Source organism: Pteronotus mesoamericanus, unplaced genomic scaffold (assembly GCF_021234165.1).
Source record: "Pteronotus mesoamericanus isolate MK-2021 breed Mesoamerican mustached bat unplaced genomic scaffold, CSHL_Meso_final scaffold_705, whole genome shotgun sequence".
NCBI lineage: Eukaryota > Metazoa > Chordata > Mammalia > Chiroptera > Mormoopidae > Pteronotus > Pteronotus mesoamericanus.
In genome coordinates this window covers 12,940,489-12,965,533 of record NW_026555326.1, presented here as the reverse complement: position 1 = coordinate 12,965,533, position 25,045 = coordinate 12,940,489, and the positions used below count along the sequence as shown (strand labels likewise).

The 25,045-nt window shown below is 42.0% G+C and overlaps 1 protein-coding gene across 10 annotated transcripts in view; it reads right to left on the bottom strand.

Annotated features, from left to right (window-relative positions):
* Window positions 1–24,418, bottom strand: part of ARHGEF11 (Rho guanine nucleotide exchange factor 11) — a 123,037-nt gene extending 98,619 nt beyond the window's left edge. For all 10 annotated transcript variants that reach the window (XM_054563093.1, XM_054563100.1, XM_054563095.1 and 7 more), the window contains exon 1: window positions 23,026–24,418. In XM_054563093.1, the coding sequence (XP_054419068.1) occupies window positions 23,026–23,057 (32 nt within the window). In that variant the 5' untranslated portion in view covers window positions 23,058–24,418. The remainder of the gene's footprint in view (window positions 1–23,025) is intronic.
* Between the last annotated feature and the right edge of the window lie 627 nt (window positions 24,419–25,045).

Below are 25,045 nucleotides of genomic sequence, written 5' to 3'. Positions count from 1 at the left end.
CACATCTAGGGGATGGGGATCTGGCTCATGCAATTTGAGACGACAAGGTATTTTGTAAAAGAGATAAATAATATCAGCTGACATGTATTGAACTCTTAACTATGTCAGGTATGTTGCTAAGCACTTTATATGTCTTATTTTTATTTCATCTTTGCAAGAATCCTGTGAGAAAAATATGATTTTTGTCATTTTAGAAAGGAAGAAACTGAGGCTTAGAGGGGTTGAAGAACAGGAAACCCAGGTCTATCTGACACAAAAGTTGTACTCCTAACAACATGGTAGTGACTAGAACCTAGTATTAAATAATACTAGAGTTCAATGGCTCTCAGGGATCAAATCCAAATTCCCCACTTTACAACTGATGAAATTGGGCCTACGGGGGCCTACTGAGGTTAAGGAAGTTAGCTTAAAACTATACCCATTCCTCAATGATAAAAAGATAAATAATACAAACGAAAAAATGAGCAAAGGGTTTGAATAGACGTTTCTAAAGAAGATATGCACATGGCTAATAAGCACACAAAAAGATGCTCAACATCACTAGTCATTAGGAAATGCAAATCAAAATTACAAGACACCACTGTACTTCAAACCCACGATGGTTATAATTAAAAAGACAATAACAAGTATTGGTGAAGATGTGAAGAAATTGGACCCTCATAGATTGCTGGTGAGAATGTAAAATGGTATAGCTGCCCTGGAAAACAGTTTGGCAGTTCCTCAAAAATGCTAAACACTGAGCTAACATATGATCCACCAATTTCCCTCTTAGCTATATATCCAAGAGAACTGAAAACATGTCTACACAAATGTTCATACAGGATTATTTGTCATAGCCAAGAAGTGAAAACAATCCTAAGGCCCTCCAACTGACAAATGGATAGGCAGATGGTGGTATACTCACACAATGGGATACTATTTCATCATAAAAAGGAACAAAGTATTGACACACGCTATGACATGAATGAACCTTGAAAATATGCTAAGTGAAAGATTCCATCTATGTGAAATGTCCAGAATAGGTAAATCCATAGAGACAGAAAGTAGATTAGTGGTGCCTAGGACTGGGAGAGGAACAATGGGAGTGACTACTAATGGATACAGGGTTTCTTTTTGGGGTGATGAAAAATTTCTGGAATTAGACAGTGGGGATGGTTGCACAATTCTGTGAATATACTAAAACTGGGAACTTCTGGTCAAGATGGTGTACATAAATGCTGTGCTCACCTCTTCCATGACTGCACCAAAATTACAACTAAGTTACAGAATCACCCTTGAGACAACCTGAAGACTAGCTGAACAAAACCCCTATAACTAAGGATGTAAAGAAGAAACTAAGTTGAGACTTGTAGGAGGGGCAGAGATGTGAAACAGGCTGGCCCCACACCCACATGTGGTGGCTAAGAATTGGGAAGGATGTCTTGGCTGTGGAGGTTACCACTAAGGAGCACCAGTGTTGGGATGAGGAGCCCCCACAACATCTGGCTATGAAAATCAGCAGAATTCCATCCTGACCAGTGTGGCTCAGTTGGTTGGGCATTTTTCGCAGAGCTCAAGGTTGCCAGTTCAATTCCCAGGCAGGGCACATGCCTGGGTTGCAGGTTTGATCCCTGGTTGGGGTGTGTACCGGGGCAGCCAATCAATGTTTCTCTCCCTCTCTTTCTCCCTTCCCCTCTCTAAAAATAAATAAAACCTTAAAAAAAAAGAAAGAAAAAGAAAATCAGCAGGACTGTCCATCCAGGTGAGATGGAAGGATGCTGCAGAACCAGGAAGTCTCATAAAGAGCCTGAGGACAGACCCCCCTCATTTACAAACACTTGTTCTAAGCTCTAGAAAAGTGCCAGGGATAGAAGAGGAGAAACTGAATTGTCTTGCTTCAGGGTGAGAGCTGGAGGAAGAGCTCTCTCTTGGAAAAAGTACCTGGCTGGTGCCATGTTCCTTTGTTGAATCCTCTTTTCCACAGCCTACAATAGTGGATGAATGCCATACCTGAATTTCCATTAACCTTGCTAACATGTCTCTCACCTCACCCTGGTTTGTCTCTGAGACCTTGCCCCACCCAATTCACGTGCCCCACTCATACCTTTTTCATAGGCTAATCTATACAAGTGACCAGCCTGGGCCCACACTGCATACTTTCCTAAAATCTCTCAAAGGTCCACAAACCCCAAACAAGCAGTGGCTGGCCCTGGCATTCCCTGTACCTCTTGCTGAGTGCTAGTGACAACCTCAGTTCACAGCATACCTACTCTCAAGTGCCTCTCAGCCCAGCACAGGCTGCCACCAACTGCAAATCACTTTGTAGCTCTTTCCAGGTGGTCCTGGGCCAGACACAAGCAGTGGATGATCTTGGCCTGCACTGGAGCCCCTCCCAAGAGGTCCCAGAACCAACATACCTGGTGGACAGCTTCAGAGTGCACCAGAGCACTACCCCATGAGTGCCACATATAATACACCCAAAGGAAGGACTTGGAAGGCAAAAAAAGCCCTGCTAAAGCAAATCCCATTCTGTGGGGTAAGCCCCTGTAAAACAGCTTGTCCATTATAGTCAGAGCCAGTCCTCACAGCCAGTCAGCCTGATGGTCAGTCCCACCTACTGATGTGCTAACATCAATAAAGGCTCAACTACAACAGGAGAGCACACACAACCCATGAAGCAACTGACTCAGGTGAACAGGGAGACTGTGTTACTAGGCCTCACAGAACACCTACACTATGAGGCCACTCAGCCAAATTGGGAGATATAGCATACTTACCTAATACATAGAAACAAACACATGGAGACAGCCAATATGAAGAAACAATGAAACATATTTCAAATGAAAGAATATGACAAAACTCCAGAAAGAGAACTAAATAAAAAAGAGACAAGCAATCTATGAGATGCAGAATTCAAAACAATGGCTATAAGGCTGCTTAATGAACTTAGGGGAAGAACAGATGATCAATGAGAATTTCACAAAGAGACAAGAAACATGAAAAAGGAGATAAAATAAATGTAATACATTACATAAAGACAAAAATCACATGATCATATCAACAGATGCAGAAAAAGCATGTGATAATGTACAGCACCCATTTAAGATAAAAACACTCAGCAAAGTGGTAATAGAGGGAGCATACCTTAACATAATAAAGGCCAAATATGCAAAACCTACAGTCAACAACATACTCAACAGGGAAAAACTAAAAGCTTTCCCACTAAGATCAGGAACAACACAAGGATGTCTGCTTTTACCACTTCTACTCAACAGAGGACTGGAAGTACTAGCCACAGCGATCAAACAAGAAAAGAAATAAAAGGCATCCAAATTGGAAAGGAGGAAGTAAAACTGTCACTGTTTGCAGATGACATGAGAGTGTACACAGAAAACCCTATAGACTCCACCAAAATACGACTTGATCTAGTAAGTGAATTTGGCAAAACAGTGGGATGCAAAGTCATTATTCAGAAATTGAAGGCATTTTTGTACCTCAACAACAAGATATAAGAAACAGAAATTAGGAAAAAAAATCCCATTTGCTATAGCAACAAGAAAAATAAAGTACCTAGGAATAAACCTATCCGAGAAGGTAAAAGACCTGTACTCAGAAAACCACACAACACTGAAGAAAGAAGTTAAGGAAGACACAAATAATGGAAGCATATACCATGTTCACGGATTGGAAGAATTAACATCATCAAAATGTCCATACTACCCAAAGCAATTTATAGATTCAATGCAATCTCTATTAAAATACCAATGACATATATCACAGATATAGAACAAACAATTCAAAAATTTATAGGGAACCATAAATGACTCTGAATAACCTCAGCAATTTTGAGGAAGAAGAACAAAGTAGGAGGGCTCACAATACCTGATATCAAACTAAATATAGTTACTTTTTTTATAATTACAAAGTCACTGTAATCAAAACAGTCTGGTATTGGTAAGGACAGACACACAGATCAATGGAACAGAACAGAGAGCCCAGAAATATACCCAATGGAACAGAAGTAGAGAGTCCAAAAATGTCTCTATGGTCAATTAATATTTGACAAAGGGGGCAGAAGCATAAAACAGAGTGAAAAGAACCTCTTCAACACGTGGTTTCGGAGATCTGGACAGCTACATGCAAAAAAAAAAAAAAAAAAAAAGAAAAAAAAGAAACTTGACCACCAACTTACACCATACACAAAAATAAACTCAAGATGGATAAAAGACTTAAATATAAGTAACAACACCATACAAGTCCTAGAGGAGAACATAGGCAGGAAAATTTCAGATATTCCATGTAGCGACATTTTCACTGATACGCTCTCTAGAGCAAGGGACATAAAGAAAAGAATAAACAAATGGGACTTCATCAAATTAAAAAGCTTCTGCATGGCTAAAGAAAACATCAGCAAAATGAAAAGGGAGCCAACTGTCTGGGAAAACATATTTGCCAATGATACCTCAGAGAAGAGTTTGATCTCCAAAATATATAAAGAGCTCACACGACTCCATTCCGGGAAGACAAACAATCCAATTAAAAAATGGGCAAAGGACCTGAACAGACACTTCTCCAAGGAGGGTATAGATCATAAAGCACTGGCACCTTTACACAGTGGAATATTACGTAGCAGAAAGAAAAGAACTCCTACCCTTCACAACAACATGGATGGAACTGGAGAGCATTATGCTAAGTGAAATAAGCCAGGTGGTGAAAGACAAATACTGTATGATCTCACCTACAAGTGGAACCTAATCAACAAAACAAACAAGTGAGCAAAATAGAACCAGAGACATAGAAATAAAGAACAAACTGACAGTAACCGGAGGGGAACGGAGAGGGTGATAGGAGAAAGAAGGGGAATGTATAAAGGACCCATGGACAAAGACAATGGGAGTGCTGGGAGGGTTGAATGTGGGAGGTAGGAGTGGGAAGGGCAGGGGAGAGTAATGGGGGGAAAATGGGATAACTGTAATTGAACAACAATAAAAAAAGCTTAAAAATTTAATACATAAAAACAAAATAAACAAATAAAAGGAGATATAAAACATAAAAAGAAATGAGAAATTAATACAATAACGGAAATAAAGAATATATTAGAGCAGTGATTTTCAACCTTCTAATTTCATGGCACACATAAACTAATTACTAAAATTCTTCAGCACATTGGGGAGAATCAAGATGGTGGAGATGTGAGTGGAAGTCACACTGACCTCCCCCCAGGACCAATCTGGAATTACAACTAAATTGTGGAGGAAACACCTGGAACAAACAACTTAACAATAGCGGGAGAAGAGCCTTATAACCTCGGACAGACAGAAGAATCAGCTTTAGTATGACCTAACTGGTAAGGAGGGCAGTAGAGACTTGAGAAGGCAGGCAGGGCACTCACGGGCGGCAGCAACAAAATAATACTGAAACGGCCAGTTGGATCCCCCTGAGAAGAGCGGGGTCTAAACAATGAGTGGGGATCTCCAGCCTACAGCACCAGAGCCCAAAAAGCATACAGATAACAACCAGCTGCAAAAAGCAGCAGGGTTGCTCTCTGCCAGAGAGAGGCAGCTGGAGATGCAAAGAGCCAATTAAAGGGCTAACACATAAATTTTTATTTGCAGCCACTTACCCTGGTTTCAGCAAAGGCGGGGGCAGAGTGGGCTAGGGACACCTGAGGAGAGACTGGGGAAGGAGGCTTTAAGGAGAGAACTGAGAGTGTAGCAGGCGGGATCCTGGTGCTGACTCCTCCACCATACTGCAGCAGCCATCTTGCTCAGGCAGACCACCCTCCTGAGGGGCTACAGTGTGAATGGACCCAATAGTCCCTCCCACCCACCAAGGAGGGACTTGGCCCTTGCCCAGTAGTGCTAAAGCCTGACTGCTGAGTACACAGTGGCAGCCACAGATGGGAGATCCCTGGCTAAAGTGGGCACAGAGTGGTCTAGAGACACTTGAGGAAAGACTGGAGATGGAGGTTTTGAGGCGAGAATAGGGAGAGTAGTTGGCGGGATCCTGGTGCTGACTTCTCCTCCATATAGCAGCAGCCATCTGGCTCAGGCAGACTATTCCCCTGAGCGGCAACAAAGTGAGATGACCCAATATTCCTGGCCCCAGGAGGGACTCAGCCCCGTCCTGTGGTATCTAAGCATGACTTCTGAGGGCAGAGTGACTACATTAACAGCTGAAGGATACAGCCACAGACAGGAGATTACTGGAAGTCTTGAAGAGACTGCCTAAGGTCAGAGAGGGGCAACATGTGACATCATCAGAGGTAGATCCAGAAAGAAAAAACAGCGGTCTCCAACCACAGAAGTTCACACCACAAAATAAGGAAGTCAAGACAGATCAGTTTAAGAAGCAAAAGCAAAAAAGCAGGGTCTCACAAATAATGGGAAGACAAAGAAACACCCTCCAATCAAAGGGAAAGGAGGAATCCCCAGAAAGAGGACTAAATGAAATAGAGGCAAGTCAACCATCAGATATTGAGTTCCAAACAACAGTTCTAAGGAAGCTCAGTGAGCACAGAGAGAATTAACAAACACTAAAGGAAATCTGTGAGGAACTTACTGCAAAATATATCAGCATGAACAAGGACATAGAAACTACCAATAAGAGACCAGAGGAAATGAAAAATACAATTTCTGAATTGAAGAACACAGTAGAAGGAAGCAAAAGCAGGCTAGATGAAGCAGAGGATCAAATCAACGAGCTGGAGGATATGGTAGAAAGAAGCTCCCAGAAAGAGCAAGAAAATGAAAAAACTCAAAGAGAATGAAGAGACACTTTGGGAAATGCAGGACAACCTGAAACGAAATAATATCCATGTAATAGGGATACCAGAAGAAGAGGAGGAGGAAAGGATAGAGAACTTGTTTGAAAAAGTAATGATGGAAAACTTCCTTAATTGGAGGAGAGAAAAAGTTATACAAATCCAGGAAGCACAGAGGGTCCCATTCAAGAGAAACCCAATGAGGCCTATTCCAACACACATCATCATTAAAATGGCAAATATCAAAGACAAAAAGAGAATCTTAAAGGCATCAAGGGAAAAACAGGTAGTAACATGTAAGGGAGCCCTGGTATGGCTAGCAGCTGACTCCTCAACAGAAACACTACAAGCCAGAAGGGAATGACAAGAAATATTCCAAGTCATGAAAAGCAAAGGCCTGCAACTAAGACTGATCTACCCAGCAAGGCTCTCAATTAAAATGGAATGCAAAATAAGGAGTTTCCTAGTCAAAAGAAGGCTAAAAGTCTACACCTCCACCAAACCAGCACTGCAAAATATGCTAAAGGGAGTGCTTTAAGGAGATGAAGAAAAACAGTCTATGAATACCCAGTTCCTTTCAGTTACAAATACTTGATATTTCCAATATTTTTAATATTTATTAATCTAATTGTGCCAATATTTTGTTATTTTATTATTTGTTGAAACTAAACCTGTTTTCGTATATTTCTTGCCTGTTTCTATTATTTTTAAAAAGCTTTAAATGACTTTTTGGTATTCTTTATCCATTTTTTGATTAAATGTTTGTAGAATTTTTCCCCTAATAAAAAAGCAAAATTATTAATCCCTTTTTAGACTTGTTGCAAATACTTTCCTTTTCTATTACTTGTCCTTTATCTTTTTTATATGTATGTTACTATGTAGTCTTAAATGTTTAATATAGTCATATTGTCAATATTTTACTTTACAGCTTCTGGGTTTGAATATTTTACTTCAGGGTAAGAAAAATATTAGTTTGTATTTTCTCTTAAAACTCCTTAAGTTTTTACATAGCGATTTTTAACTCACCTGTATATTTTTTGTATAATGTGTGATAGAGGGCTGTGTATTTGTTTTATTTCAAGTAATAGTGACCCATGCCTCTTATCTGTTGAATAAGCCTTATTTCCCCCATTGATTTGAAATATCAATTTAATATGTTACATTGTTAGATACATACATTTCTTTCTAGAATGCTCATTATATTTCATTGAGCTACTTGATTATTTCTGTGCTGGTGTCATGTTTTAATTGCTGAGACTTTATAATGGTTTTAAATTTTTAAATATTTTATAATGGATCGTTACATTAAAAAAAAAAATCAATTTGCATTTAAAAAAAGAAAGAAGGAAATCCTACCTTTTGCAACACCATGGATGGAACTGAAGAGTATTATGCTAAGTGAAATAAGCCAATCAGGGAAAGACAAATACCACATGATCTCACCTATAAGTTGACTTTATTCAACAAAATACACTAACGAAGAAAATAAACCACAGGCATGGAAACATGGAGCAGACTGAAAGTGACCAGAGGGGATGGGGAAAGAGGACAATGGTGGAAAGAAGGGGAAGGGACTAGCCAAAGAACACGTATGAATGACCCATGGACATGGACAACAGAGTGGGAATTGACTGTGGGAGAGGGGTGGCAGGGTGGGATGGGTGGAGGAGGGCAAAGGGGGAAAAATTGAGACAACTCTAAGAGAATAAATATGATTTTAAAAAAAGAAAAAAAGAAACTTATTGGTGGATCACTTCTAAGTTATATAAATGTCTAACCACTCTGCTGTTAATCTGAAACTAACATAGTATTGAAAGTCAACTATAATTGAAAAATTCAAAAAATTTTAAAAAATTTAAAAAACCCCCACTAATTGTACATGCTAATGTGAATGTTACAGTATGTGAATTATACCTTAATAAAATTCAATTAAAAATTTGTATCCATTAATTTAGTAAGTCACTGAACATACATCCATTTACAGTCCCTCCCAGGCACCACAGAGTACACAGAGATAAGGCCTCTGAGTAGCCTAAGGGTGCCACACTGACTGCTCAGTGGTAGAATGCTGAGTCACTTCTGAGATTTTATGGTTCCCCAATGTCACTGAACTTTTCTGGTCCCAGTGTGTACCAATCTTTTCTCGTCATTAACCAATGAAGAAGCAAAATAAGTGAAGGAGTTATCTTCTTCTTGGACAGTGAAATGTAAACCTCAGGTCCAAAAGGTGCCATGGACAGGGAAATCTTATTGGGAAGAGATTAAAATTTAAGAGTCTTGATTTCTGATTTACGAATCTCTTTTCCTAGAGAGCACCTCCCATTTCTGTCAAGCAAACCTGATGACGGCTCCCTTACAAGACATACATTTTTACTACTAAGCTTTGGCAGGGACAGGAAAATGGAAATAGTACTAGGCTAGGGCTCAGTAGGCACTGATTTTTTTGTTTCCTAAATTCCAACTCCATTCCTTACCAGTTTACAGATTTTAGGCAAATCACTAAAGCCTCCCTGAGCTTATTTCCCCATCTGTAACACAGGGATGTTATAGTTCCTATAAATACTTGCCTGAACTACTTTACTACTTACTACTTTAGTAAGATAATGGACAAAAACACTTTATAAACTATATATTGTACTACAGAAATACAAAGGGGTACCATCATTATTGTACTCATACCTCAGTCCCAAAATTTCCATCCTTCTCTCTCCATCAACTTAAAAAACTGACTTGTCCAAACTGTTTCCAGCTTCTGGAGGGAGCTGTGTGCCTTGGCCTGCGGTTTTGTCTTCCATCATCAGAGCCAGTGAGTGTAGCGCCTTCCCTCCTCCCTGACCTCAGCTTCCGTCCTCAATGTCGGACTGTGGCCCTCCTGCTTCCCTCTTATAAGGGCCCCCGTGATGTCACTGTCCACTGGATTATCTAGGACCATGTCTTATCTCAACATCTTTAATCATCTGCAAAGTCAGATTCACAAGTTCTGGGGGAAAAAACATGGTCTTTTTGGGGCCATTACTCTGTTGACCGCACCTTTCCAGGCTAAAGAACTCAAGCTGTGATTTGGGAGGGTCCTGAGCAACTGGATGGTGAGTAGTTCAGCATATGCCTGTGCCCAAAAGAGCTGAGTTCTGCCCCAGAATTTGTGCTCTTGGACAGCTGTGAGGCTTGTTCTAATTATCCATAGAAACTCAATCGTGGGTGGCGTTTCTCAGGGCTGAATGTAAATCTGTGTTTTTCTGAAATCTTTGGCACTTGCTTTGCTGGCAAATGACAAGAGGAGATGGGTCTGCACTTCCAATAACAGGGTGAGAAAGTCAGAACAGCCACTGAATGTGTGACATGGTCCTCATTTTTGCAGAGCATTTGTGTTGACGGGAGACATGTTTAGAGTCCTGCACAGTAATGTTTACGACCCCAGTTGGGGTGATGGCATTGCTGACAACACCTGGCTTTTCTCCTCACATTTTTCTTTCTTTTTTAAAAGATTTTATTTACTTATTAGAGAGAGGGTAAGGGAGGGAGAGAAACTTGATGTGAGAGAAACATCGTTCAGTTGCCTCTTGCATGCTCCCAAATGGGGGCCACGGCCCACAACCCAGGCACGTGCCCTGACTCAGGAAATGAACTGGCGACCTTTCAGTCTGCAGGCCAGTGCTCAATCCACTGAGCCACACCAGCCAGAGCTCCTCACATTTTTCTTTATAACTATATTTTATAACAAGCATGTCTTGTTTTTATAGATAAAATAAAATCATTATTTTAAAGAAAAAAACCCTGACTCTTTCCCTTGGCTCTATTTCCTTTAATTCTGTCACATATCCCCTCTTGCCTCTCCCACAGCAGTTTTACTAAATTCATTTATGCTTTAGATCATAATAACAATAATGAGAGGAAGCTGTTACATACTTACTTGTCTGTCTTCCTTAAATAGAATCTAAGTTCCATCTATCCCCAGCGCCTAGAACACTGCCTAACATTTAATATGTATTTAATAAGTATGTTGAGTGAATAAAAAAATCCCCATATCCCAGACCAACAAATGGGAAGTAGGATCTTAACAAGGGAGTAGGCTCTCCTTCCATGCCTTGTCCAGTCCTTTCTCAACCTGCCAAGCCTCAAGTTTAGGATTAATGAAAGCCTGAACTAAAGCGCAAGTAGAGCTATGAGCCTTAGGCTAGGCATAGCTAAAAGAACTAGGATTTCTTCTTGGTTTCTGATTACTTAATTAAATTATAAATTATCCTAAGGCCTAAAGTGGGGTTTAGGAAACCCTCTGACATAGGTCTTGTTCTGTACCTACCATTATGCACTGACCCAGATCTATACCTCAGACTCCTGGGGACACTGGTTGGGAGTACTTAGGGAGTTTTCTAGAAATTATGAGAAATGACCCACTGATTCACAGGGTAAAAAGAAAAGCAGAAGAGTGGGAGACTAAGGTCAGAGTACTCTTGGAAACCCTGATAGTGCAGTCCCTGAACTCCGTATCAAGGGAAGTGACAAACGCCCTGGAGCAGCATGGGATCTCTATTCCTATCCCCTGAGCAGGGAAGCTAGTGGTGGTGGTGTGGGCTGCTGTAAGGGTAGAATGACCACTCCACAGACCTGTGTTCTAGACTTGTAAGCTCCTTGATACAGGAACCACATTTCAAGAATTCTACTAACATTCTAAAAGAAATCAATGACATGGAAAATTCAGAATCTGGGAAAAGTTTGGGGAACGATATTAGGAAATTCTCTCACTTAGTCCAAAACCGAACTACTGAAATTACGTATATTTGATTTTGATATTTGCTATAAAATTTGATATTTCTGTAAGATTGCTTTCTGACTTTTTTTTTTTTAGGCTTCACTTTACTTTTGCAATTACAAAAGTCCTATAAACCCATCCATCCTTGGAGATCTCTAGCACACAGGATTTATTTGCACCTATGCCAGTGATAGACAGAAAAGGGCTAAACACGGTTTCACAGGTGCAGGGCCCAGAAATTCTGCTTTAGTTAGCTTAGCCGTTTCAATTCAATTTATTTAACCATTATTCATGGAATGTCTACTGTATGGCAGGCACTAGGTTAGGTGTCAAGGTTACAGAGTGACCAGTCTCTGTCCCCAAGATGTTCAAAATCTACCGAAGAAATCCACAACAAAGAGTAGAACTACAGATGCAAAAGTTTTGGAATAGACAATTAACAGAAGTTCTGTTATAAGAAGGTAAGAAGAGCTCATAAGGAGCACAGACGTGGTAAGGTTCTCCAAGTATGGATTACCTGGGATACTATTAAAATGCGAATTCTCAGGCCCCAAACACGATCCAAATTAAGTCAGAAATTTTGAGGGGGGGCGCCCAGCAATTTGTATTTTAACAAACTCTCCAGCTCATTCTAATGTATCCAGAAGACCGTGACCTCTGCTTAAAGGCAACCTAGCACTACCTTGAAAAAATAAACTCAAAGTTCTGTTGACCGGGACCAGGAGCTACATTTTCTTCTCCCCTTCTTCCTGACCAAACTCCATAAAAGAACTGACTAGCTTGTCTGTAACCATTTCCTGACCTCCTCTTTTCAACCCACTGCCAAGTGGCTCCTGCCCTTCCTTCACCCTGCCCCCCTCCACTCCTGCCTAGAGGACATGAAATCCTCCTAGTTAGTAAATCCAGACATTTCTCTATCTTTCCCCTCTTGGGAGCATCCGACACTGGTGACCTTCCTGCTGCCCTTCATTTCTGAGATTCCAAACTGCCCTGCCTCCTTCTGTTTGTTCCCCACTCCCCTTCCAGTTTCTTCTATGGGATCCTCTTCCTTTGCCTCACCTTCAAATACAGTACCTTTCAGGGTTCTGTCCAAGGCCCTCTTCTTACCCTTCATGCTGTCCTTGGACAGCCTCATGCTTCCACTACTCTGTCTAGATGGTGATAATCCACAAATGTGATTCTCTATCCCAGAACACTCTCCTACCTCCAGACCTATATATTTAGCTACCTGAACATTTTCCCTTGGATCTATCACAGGCACTTCGAACTCAGTATGTCCAACAGTATTCTGACCAACCTCCTTCTCTCAATCATATTCTTCCTTTTTTCATTGAATAGTACCACCTAGTAGCCCAAGCCAAAAATAAGGATGTCATCCTTGACCCACATTCTCCTTGCAACCCTCTCCCTCCACATAACCAACAACTCATCTCTAATCTTTCATTTTTCACCATCTACAATGTCACTTCCCTAATAAGAGGTCGGCTTCACTTCCTGCCCAGATGACCTCAGTGGTCTCCTAACGCATCTTTCCTCTCTGTATTCTTTCATTCTTTTAGACTAACTGCCTACACTAGAGCCAGGGCAATCTTGTTTTATTAAAAGCGTATGTGATTATGTCACCTCCTACTTAAAAGTCTTGCAATGGTCCTCCACCGCCCTCAGGATAAAGTCCAAACTCTAACATGGAGGATTACATGGTCCAGAGGCCCCAGCTCCTACCGAGTCTCTAGTTTCATTTAATTAATTGTTCTATGATCTTGCCATGGATCATTGCTACTTTCAATTCTCCCCATACCATGCCCTTTCTTGCCTTTAGTCTTCTGAATATGCTGTTCCCTCTGCTTGTACTTTCCCTCTCAAGCGTGGCCTCATCTTAGGCCTCCACTAGAAAGTCCTCTCCTCCAGGAAACCTTCTTTAATATCATGCTTACGTGCTTCAACTGACTTCATAGAAGAGAGTTCGGGGTGCAGTTACACAACTCCTGCTTACTCTGTCTCCTCTCACAAAACCACACTCTCCTTGAGCGCACAGAATGCAACTTACTCTCAAATAATTCAGTGCCTTATGGGGCACCACGTAAGTGATTATTTGTTAAACGGACCAACCTTCTTATTTGATGGGTAGCATGAGTATCCCTAAACTTCAGACCCTGTTCCTGTAAAGACATGAAAACCCTAGGGGGTTTTTGCACCTCTCGCTAGGGCTCTGAGGTTCTAGCCTCATACAAGGTCCCATTCACAAAGCTATTTACTACACTCTCTCCAGCACCTCCCCACAGAACAACAGCGGCCTTTCTCTGCAGCAGCAGTCTCTTAGAGGGAAGCTTCTGAAGACAGAGCTCTGGGAAATAAATGGGGCCAGCCAGGGGCAGGCAGGACAATAGCAGGGTGGACCCTATGCCCCTCAGACTCCTCTAGGGAAAGGCAGCCTGCAAAGCAGGCTGCCAATGGGGAAATCCCCCTAGCTCTGAGAAGCTGAAGAGAAGCAACACCAACAAGGCCGCTCTGTCCCTAGAAGAAATACCAAGTGCCTAGAGACCTAGCACCCAGGAAGAACAAGAGGAAATCTTGATCTCAATTCCTGGCAACAATGTTTAGAGTTGCTTTATTGCAATCCCTTGGCTACTCATAGGGGGAATTGGAAATGTCAAGAATGAACTAGAGTTCAAGTCAGGAAACAGCCGATAGAAATATACCTCTTACAAAGAGAACTAAACAAGGCACTAGAAGGCAATCCAGAAAAATGAAGAGACATAGCTTTTGAACCCTGAATAACAATATTGGACATAATAACTAACATAAAACAGAAAAAAAAATGGAAGAGCACCAACATTTATTTATGACAGTTTACCACATGCTAGACATTCCATTAGAACTTTTATATAAATTATTTTATACAAATAAAAGAGCTGAATTACTTTATGTGTGTACCAAAGGAATGTTGAGTAATAAAATATATAGAGTTTGATGACATTAACCAGAAAAGGTTTCCTTGGAGGAAATAAGACTAAAAGAGTTGAGTGCAAAAAGAGAACACTCATGTAACGATATGAAATGAGTGAAGTGGGTCCAGCATATAGGCTAGTCTAGCTCAAGTAGGGTGGCAGGTTCGGTAATCAGGAAGCCGTTGCAAATCCCAAACCAGGGGGATTGGACTGGGAACCAAAGACACTGATGGTTTCTAGCAAAGAATACTTTAGGATGAGATCTTATGCACCTAACTTTTAACTACTGTCTTGTGTTTGTTCAGTATGTTCCCAGAACCCATGCCTTTCAGTCCTTAGTTTAGAATCAGCATAGGACTGAGCACCCAAAGACAGCTCTCCTATTGGCAGATGAGGAGAGCTCAGGCCAATCTGGAGTCCTTGCCGATCTAAACGTCTGAACAACACTCACCATATGTTTGGCACTATAGAATTCACAAAATGCTTTTACACAGATCATCCTGATCACACAGTTAGTGGCTGAGCTGGGGTTCACACAAAGATCTCACTCAACATCCCATACTTTTTACAGTTATGACACTAGGGGCCCTGGCCCAACAGCTCAGTTGTTTAGAGCATCATCCAGATACAGCAAGGCTGCGGATCCAATCCCTGGTCAGGGCACAGAGAGGAATCAACCAATGAATGCATAAATAAGTGGAACAACAAATTGATGTTTCTCCTTCTCTCTCTCTCTCAAATCAATTAAAAAAAAATCATGCCACTAGGGTGGTTTGCAGAGATATCCCTTCAACCTTGGAGTTTGATCTGCTATGTGAAATTGGGGAATAATTCATTAATTAGAATCCATCAAATATATGCTAATCACCTCAGATCATGAATCAAATCCCTAAGGGATCGCCCAGAACTCGCTCCCCTTCTCTCCCTCCCTTTAAAAGGCTGCACTGAAGAACTCTAAAACTATTTGGTATAATGTATATTGGTGCAGCCCCTGTGGAAAGCAGTATGGAGTTACCTCAAAAAATTAAAAATGGAACTGCCTCATGACCCAGAGATTCCACTTGTGGGAATGTATCTGAAGAAACCCAAAACACTAATTTGAAAGAATATATGCACCCTTGTGTTCACTGCAGCATTATCTGCATAGTCAAGATTTGGAAGCAGTCCAAGTGTCCATTAGTACATAAGTAGATATAACAGCTATGGTACATTTATACAGTAGAATACTACTCAGCTGTAAAGAAGAAGAAAATTTTACCCTTTGCGACAGCATGGATGGGCCTGGAGAACATTATGCTAAGTGAAATAAGCCAGTCAGAGAAAGACAAGTATCATATGATCTTGCTCATATGTGTAATCTAATGAACAAACCGAATAGGCAGAATTAGATACAGAATCATAGAGAGAGAGCAGGACATAAACAACAGTGTGGTCACTGTGGGGGGTGGAGGAGGGGGGGTGGAGGTAGGCGGAGGTGGAAGAAAGTATGAGGGGTAATAAATAGTAATGGAAAAAATACAATAATAAAAATAAATTTTACAAAAACCTATTTGGTAGAAATGGCCTAAGGGTCTTGGCAAATTAAGTATTATTTGATAGGCTGTACTCAGTGAATTGCTGGGTACCATGGGAGACAAAGTAACTTTTTAACCATGGCCTTACTCTCTCTAGCAGTAGTACTACCCTGCTCATCAGTCAGTCTCAACAACTTGGGAATCAAATTTGATTCAGCCTTAAAATACCCTGCTAATTTTCTTTCCAAACTGCCTTACAATCCTGCCCCTTTTCTTCTTTTCCCACCTTATCTTTTTGCTGAGAATGCTGCAAGAACTCCTCCCTGGCCCTCTTGGGCCAAACTCTCTTTGCACATACATATTAATATCAGAACTCTCTCTTTAAACACTATTTTTATCACTATTTATTACATAAACTTCACCGGCTCCCTTTTTCCTACCAAATCTAGCCTGAATCACTTTATCCTCTCCATACCTTGACATGATTTCTCTCTGCTCTACGAAGATCAACAATCTTACTATACTAGATTACTCCATGTTTGGTTCTATCCCAGAACCTTTGCTCATGTTGTTTCCCTTGTCTAAAATGCCCTCTTCTCTTTCTTCCACATAAATAATTCCTAATTACTTCTCCCTAGCAATTCTCATGAGCACTAACTTTCTACTCTAAATATACCTTTTTGGTATACATCAAGATTCAATTATGTACTATCTTTTTATTGTTTTGTTAATAACATTTTCCAACAAGAATGTAAGTTCCACATTCTTGCAAATTATCTCCCAGAACACCAAGAACTGAGCATGTAGCACTTTGATAAATATTTGCTCTCCAACCAATTGACTGCAAGTGCCACAGACCATAGGTTATCACTTGGAAGGTTGCTAGATTGGTTCAGTTCCCTCTGTGATTTAATGCCAGGCCATGGCTGGTGAGACTATAGATTCCATCACACCAGTTTATAGTAGCTTAAAATACTGTAGGAGAAAAGTGCTGGAAATCAAGACTCTGAAATCACTTTACTCTAACTTTCCAAAGCCCCTTTCCCACTAAGACATTATTTTCTTAGTCTGCTAATCTTTAGAATGAAGAGGAAAATCTTGAAGAAGTCAATAAAGATGACAGAGGGACATTTGTGACTTTAGGGTCTATGCTGAAATCAGGATAAAAAGACATAAAATGGACTCAAACTGTATCAAAGACGAGTCTGGTTTCCAAAAGAATTTAAAGCTATTGAACTCATGGAATCACCTTCCACAAAACATCACTGAAAATGACCCTCAACTGTTCTAAGTAGCTCAAGAGACACCCTACTTTAAGTTAAGAGGAAAGGGCAAGGTGATCCCCTAAGTCTTTGGTGATTTTCCCCTCAAATCTGTCCAGTTGTTTCAGAGCCACAAATCTGGGTGTTCTTCCAGATCTTGAAAACAAAACACTTTCCAAATCCTATTCCAATTCTGTTAGGGGCTGTAGACTACGCAGTCCCTCCCCCAGCTTCCATATCACTGTACTTCCACTTTCCTCTCCCATTTCATCAGACAGCTCTGGACCCTGGTCTTTGCAAATGTTCATTTCATTGATTTTCAGGAAGGCCAGAAAAGGACTGCTGGGAATAAAAGTCCATGATCACTGTAAGAAAGGACACGTGACCTTTAGTTTCCAGAGGCTCAAAGACTCTAATAGCTAGAAGAAATAAAATCTTAGAGGTTGGCTAGCCTAATCCACTCATCTAGTAACTCAGAGGCTGATTTCTTCCCTCAGAACTCCAAACCTCCTTTCACAGGAGATCTAACGTGACTTTTAATAAAGTAATGGTATTTTTTCTTTTGAGATCACAATCTGCAACTTCTTTAGTCCTGCTCACCCCCATGGGGCAAAAGAGTGACTCTGGATGTCACTAGCAGGTCTATACTTGAGCTTTTCCCCAATACAGTGATTGAGGAAGGAAGAACATGCAGTTCATGGAGAAAAGGGTCTCCAAATTACATGGTAAATCCTGGAATTAAATTTAAAAAAAAAACAACCCAAACCAATGAAATGGAGTTTTAAAGGCAATTTCACTATGAAGATGTGAAGTAGATTCAGACAATATAGATTGAAATAATTCCTCTTATGTTTTATGGGACTGTACAGTTAACAAAGCCCCTCCACATACATCAATCAGAATCCCAGACCTTCAAAGCAGTAATGGACACTACCCCAAAGATTTCAAACTCTATTCCATGGAGGTTATGAGTTTTCAGAACACCTTCATCTTTATACTAATTTGGAGATTAGCTTTGTGCTCCTCACTGAGGTTTTTTTTTTTTTTCCTTCTGATGAACTCTGTCATTTAACTTTTCATATTTTTTCTTTATTCTAAATGGAAAGACAGAGACTCTGTCTGATAGTAGTACTTAGACCATTAAAAAAAAACCCTAAATAAATTTGTTAATCAAAGGGTGCTCTTTCAGAAATGTTTTTGAGTATCTGAAGTTAAGCTTAGCCTGCTCCTGTTCATAATGGTGTTTAACTGCTAAGTCTTCATCTGCAAATCCCCTGACATCTCTCATTTCCCCCCCAGATAGGAGTAGAGCACATTTTAGAGAAGACTCAGAATTTCAGGGGACTTGTTTGCAGCTCTGGATACCTGACACTGTTTTGGGAGGATGACTTCTAAACTAGTGGAAACTAGGCTGAAAGGTGATTTCTTGGTTCCAGGGCTCAATAAGAACCTGAAGCTGAGGTGGGAAGCATTCAAGGAACCACTCCCCACTCCCTTATCAGATAAGCCATCTCCTTAGCCTCAGCTACAAACCTTCCCCTCAGCCTGAGGCTCCTTCGTAGGACAGGCCCACCTACCACTCCCCCCCTCTTCTGCCTCCTCCACACACCTTTTATGAGATTTGCCTCTTCTAGGGAAAAAGACTATAGACTGGGGAAAGGTTACATTCAATCTCAGATCCCTGATAAGGACCAGTTGCTGGGTCTGGATTTATGGAATTAGGAAAAGTCATATGCTTCTAAAACAAGAAATGTCTAGAGACCCCAAAACGAATCTTTTCTCTCTCCATCTAAGGGGTCAAGGTAGCTGAAGTCTTCATCAAAATTCCTAGAAAGGAGATCCAATAACCTCCTCTTCTCATATTCTTCTAGTGTTATCACCCAACCCTTAACATTGGAAAAGCATTCCTTCTTTATAACCTCATGCACTTCTGCACCAAAAACCCTGGTCACACTCTGGTTAAATTCTTCAAAACAATGGAAAGATCTTTCAGTTACTCTTAATTTGTTTTGGGCTACTTCAGAAAGTAGTGCATGAAGCAAAATCAAATCCGTGTGTTTACCATCTAAAATTTATACACATTTTTACAGTTTGGAAAACAATCTGAAATATATTATCCTATTTGATATGCTCCTTTCAACAGCTCCTTGAGAGAGATGCAATAAATGTTATAGTCCTTCAATGACACACACTGTTTGTGAAAATGTTTGTAAACTGGAAAGCATTTCATATAAATGAGCTATTGCTTTACATATGAGGAAACTAGAGGAGGGGTGTGCCTTGCTCAAGGTAACATAGTTAAGGGAAATGCCAGGGCTCAAATCAAGAACTCTTGGCTTAAATCTTGTACTTCTGTCTTGGTCCTCACATGAGCTAACTTTCTCTGCACAGTGAAAAGCTGTTTTATGGATGAAAATTTTAATCCATCAGGCCATCTCAAAACGTTTGCCATAAGGCAAACAAATATGGATGACTTAGCAAAACTTTTACCATCCCTGTAGAAATAATTCAGTATCACTATCTCTGCTTGCAGTATCAAATACATTTTTAGAAACTCTAGAGAAGAATATATATTAATGGGCAATAAGAAACATGGACAGCTATATATTTTAGCAACCCATTTCAGTAACAACTGATTAACACTAAAAGATAAAGATTAGTCCCCAATACTGGTACTTCTTGTTTCTTTGGAGCCAGGAATCACTCCCCAAGATGGGATTAAAGACTACCAAATAAATATTCCAACACCTTCTTTACTTTAAGCCACCATCTCTCTCCACAGACATTATTCTCCATTACGTTGCCAACCTCTTGGAAAATACATATCACCTGGAGAGCCTTCTCTGCGTGACCTTACTTTACCTACATTTGAAATTAATACATGATTGCTGAAAAATCTGAAATGGAAGAATTTATATTTTGTTCACACGTTCATTCATTCTAACAATCATTTCCCAATACTTATTGAACACCTACCCAACACAAGGTACTAAGCTAGGCACGCAGTATACACCTGAGCAAACCAAACACAGTCTTTGCTTTTATGGAGCTTATAGTGAGTGTCTTATTGTTTTTAAGTGGTTTTCAGGAATCTTAGACCTTCCCTAGTTCCCCTGCATGCTCTTTGTGAGCAAGAACTGCATACCTAATTTTCTGAATCACTCTTAAAGCACCTTACACTAGACTCTCTACACAGCAAACTGATAAACTAAAAAAAGAATCCTTGACTCCATAAGCGGGGACACTTCCTTCCACTCAATACCCCCCGCAAGTATGATGTAAGATTGTAAATTATTTACTTATCTATTTGTCGAGTATGAATTAAGTCTTTATTTATTCATTTTATTTTCCCTGGGAAAGAGGGGAAAGGAAAGGGTCAGCATGTGTGTTACAAATAATAGCTAGCAATGAAGTACCCCACACAGCAAAATCAACCATCAAATGAACAGTCCCCAGTGATGAGGGTCATGAAAGCCCAAAGAGGCAGTCTCCTACAGTTCAGAAACGAGGGGAAGGGGTCAGGGAGAGAACAGACAGGTACACACTTTCCTATAGATCGTGAACTATTTAAAATGCACTGGGTCTTTAACCTGAGATGTCAAAAAGTCCAACAGAATGAGCCTACAGCGAAAGGGATAAGATGCAAGAAAAAAATGGAGATAACTTGAAGGGGGCCTGGGCCTCAGAAGTGACCATATAATGGGGAAGGGATCGGAGTAGGAGTAGAACTGAGGAGTGCTCTCACCCTGCAAAGCTGCATTATGCCACAGGAGAAAATGGGGCTTTTAACTACAGAAATTATAGATGTGAGCCCCAGGACTGTTAAAAAGTGCAAGGGAATGCTGAAGACCATCTTACCCTACCTCCAAAAAGAGAAGGAAACAGTGCCCGCCATACAGTCCACAGGACCAGTATACAAACCTCTTAAGACAGAGTGGAACCATAAAAAGGGCCATGGATTCAGATTCAGAAGATCTGTGTTTGAGTGCAGTTTCTGCTACTAGCCAGGCAAGGTGGCACTGGGCAAGCCAGGTACCCTCTCTGAGCCTCAATTACCTCCTCTGTAAAACGGGAATAACAACTTCTGATTTGTCTGCCTCACAGAAATATCTCGAGGCTCAAATGAGACATGTTCCTATGAGAGCACTTAGGAAAATGTACTGTGCTTTACAAATCCTAGCAGACAGTGAGGATATACAAACTCCCAGAGGAGCATCTCACATCAGTGCAGGAACCCTCACTGCATCCTTCTTGCATCTGACCCCACACCTGGGTTTCCATCTTCTCATATCCCTAAATTCAAAGAAATAGCCCACCATCCAAATCTCAAAAATGCAAGTGCACTAATTCCCAAACTCCAAGAGGATGAAAAGGACAGTATGTAAATCATTTCAATTCCTAGCCTTGACATGCCTCTGTTCTCCTCTTACAAGAGTCAAACTCTAGAGAAGCCATAAAAAAGGTGAAGGATGGAGGTTAGAACCAGCCGCATACACTTTCTGTTCTTTGTGACTGTCTGCCTTTTCTCTCCACTGCCAAGTCAGGTCCCTCTGTCTGGGGACTGCTGAACTAATCCAAACAGGACTCTGAGGCAATAGGGGTTACTGTTTGATGGGAGAGAGATTATATGCACCCTGAGACACATTCTATAGCCCAAAAGAAATTATTATTAGCATGTGTTATCAAACATTAACCGGACATGATGCAAGCAACTACTCCCTTGCAAATGATCTTTCCTATCTTTCCAATAATATTTTTTCCAGGCCCAGTCCTGCCAATTTGCTCGTTCAGTCCTTCATCCTGTTAGGACATTACGTGCAGTACACACAAAACAATCCTTTCCCAAGATTCTCAAGGAGAAAGGTCGGGGGGAGGGGGAGGGAAGGAGGGATAAGACAGACAGATACCTTAGAAAGTTGTAAACTGTAGTGTTTCCAGTAATGGGGGCGCTGGACAGACTCTTGGAGTGGGGGAGGGGCATCCTGCGCTTTGACTCTAAGGGCCAATGCATCTGCCCATCAGGCCTAATGGCCCAAAACAACTCCTTCCGGTTGCAGGCAGAGAAGGCCGATTTTGCAAAGTCAAGCTTATTAAAAACACCTTGGAAGATTAAATCAGCTGGTTGGCACGTCTCAAATTAAATCCCCATCTCGGAGAAGAAACAATTCTATTCATTTGGGGGCCGTTATTAGCTGCTGGTTAAAACAACAACAATCTAGCCTCAAAGGGGGTGCAAAGGGTTTTTCTATCCCATCATTCAGGCCAAGAACGTCCTCCTCATTCTAGAAATGGGATCCACTCCATCACCAAACCCCACCATTCCACACAACCAGCCAGGTGGAGGCCCATGCTCCTGACAGGGCCTTTCCCCTAGCAGCTCCAACACCTAAAGCCAGTCCCAACCCACACTTGCAGACTCACATACCCTTAACCAGGCTTCACCCATTCCCTATTCTCTAGGCTGGCAAGTTAGGGACTCCAGCCTCTAGCCTGGCAAAAGTTTTGCCAGGCTAGAGGCTGGAGTCCTTTGCCCCTCTCTGAACTCCTGGCTTCACTGTCTATTGCTTGTATTAAAAACAAAACACAAAGCAAAACAAAACAAAAAACACTGAATCAGGAGATGTTTTGAATATGGACACACACAAGGAAGATAAACACACATGCCCAGACAGTCCCCAGAGACCAATGCATGCTCCTACCCCACCATTCCCAGTCCACCCAGGCCCTTCTTTTGTAACCTTTTATCAAAACGCAACACCCTCCCAGTCTTTCCTTAAGTGTTGAAAAACCACATTACTGGCAAACCTACCTGTCTATACTCTGGGGTAACCTTACACTCATGGTTTCTCGGTGTCTCCACGGTTTCGGAATCCTGTAGTATTGATGTCTTGGTTAGGACTGAATCCTTGCAATTTTTAAGAAAGGTGAGAGGAGGGCCTCCCAACTTGAAGACTGAATCCTTTTTCCTCAAGCTCTCAGGACCCTAGTAACTGAAGCTTCATTCTACTTTACCAGTTAATGTGGTCTTCTTTCTTAGTTCCCTTTCACCCTCCCCCCTCCTAAAAAAAAGAAAAAAAAGAGAAGAAAAGGAAAAACTATGACCTTAAGAAACCAAAACCCAACCACAAATCTCGAAAAGGTTAGCGCTATGGGCTAAAAAATGAAAAAGAGAAATAATATGCCTTCAAAATATCAGTCTTACTGCAAAATACAGATAAAAACCATCCTTTAAATCCAGTTTTCCCAGCTGTCCTTCTGTTGGTAAATGAACCTCAGGCTCCAAAGGGGGAAAAATTCTCTGGTCTTCAGTGCTTAAAATGACAACAGATACATTTGAGGGAAGAAAAAAAAATTACGAATAAATCCGAATTGGCACTTGGAAAAAATATCTTCCAGCTGATTTGCACATTAAAAAAAAAAAAAAATCAAACCATACAATAGCATGTAAACAAAAGCACTCCTTCCAAGTCCGGTACAATCCTGGGTACCAAAATTATGAATTTCCTTTAAAAAACAAAAAGAGCTTTTACATTAAAGGTTCTGAAATTCTTAAATGAGCCAATCGCACTAGAAAAAAATTAAAAAACACCTGAAATGCAATGCTTTTACCTTTAAAATGGTAGCAATAACCACAAAGCAGAGAAAATCTCTGAAAATCTTTTTTTTTTTTTTCCTTTAAACTTGCAGGTTTCTCCACCCACCCAGCCTGATTCTCAGACCCAGCCTAGGTTCGGCCTTTTCCTGAAAGGCATTCCCTGAGTTAGTTCTGTTTTGCTTGTCCACATCCAGGCTCCGAAATTTTCTGTTGCCTCAGCCTCCATGAAACAGGAATTTCGCTTCCTCCCGTTCGCCCTTCGCTCCCACTCTCCCGGCCTGAACAACTGCTCCCTTATTATGAGGAGTTGGGATGATTATTGTGGATCTGAGTTCGGGTTGGATTTTCCTCCACACCAGCCTCCTGGAAAATCCGATTGCCTGCTTCTCTCCCGGCCTCTCTGTTCTTCCCTTGCCTAACCGCGCTGGACGGCCGGCGGCCTCGGCCCCAGCCCCGCTTGCCCCGCGCCCGACCGTCGCGCTCCGGCCTGGACGGCTGCGGGCTCCAGGCTCAGGCAACAGGCCGGGAGGGCGGCGACAGGCGGGCACGGTGGGCGTCCGGCTCCCGGCGTCACGGCTGCGCTCGCCTTCTTCCGGGCCCCTTCCCCTTCTGCTCCCCGCTCACTCCCGCGCAGGCCCGGCCGGCCGCCCCCTCCCCGCCCTCCTCTTTCCCCGCGAGCTTTCTCCTTCCCTCGCTCCGGCGGGGGCGGGGCCCCAGGCTCCTCCTCCTCCTCCTCACTGCCAGGGCGCCGGCCTTTCCCCTCGCGCCGCGGCCGGACGGAGGGCGGCGGGCTACCGCTTTCCCTTCATCAGGTCAAATGGGTTTAGCTTCCGTGATCCCGCTGGCCGCTAGGCCGGCTCCTCTACAGGGCTCCCAGCACTCTGCCCCGCTGCGACCCCTCGCCGCCGCTCCTCCGCCCGTCCCCCACCGCCCAGCGTCTCCGGCCCTGCCCCTCGGTGCGGCCTAGCTGCTCCCGGGCTCAACGGGATCCAATGCTTCGCCCTAGCCGCCCCGCCCCGCCCCGCCCCGCCGGCGACCCCGGCCCAGACTGCGTGGTAGCGTGCGTCGCCCCCGCCCGCGTCCCTACTCCTGCCGCCTTCTTGCTGCTGTCCCTGGGCTGCGTGTTCCACATTTTACTGCCCTGTGCTCAAGATCCGACCTTTGTCCCCCCACTCCTCCCGCCTGGTTCCAGGCCCCCTCCTCACGTTCCAGGTTTTACCTCTGCATTCACCAG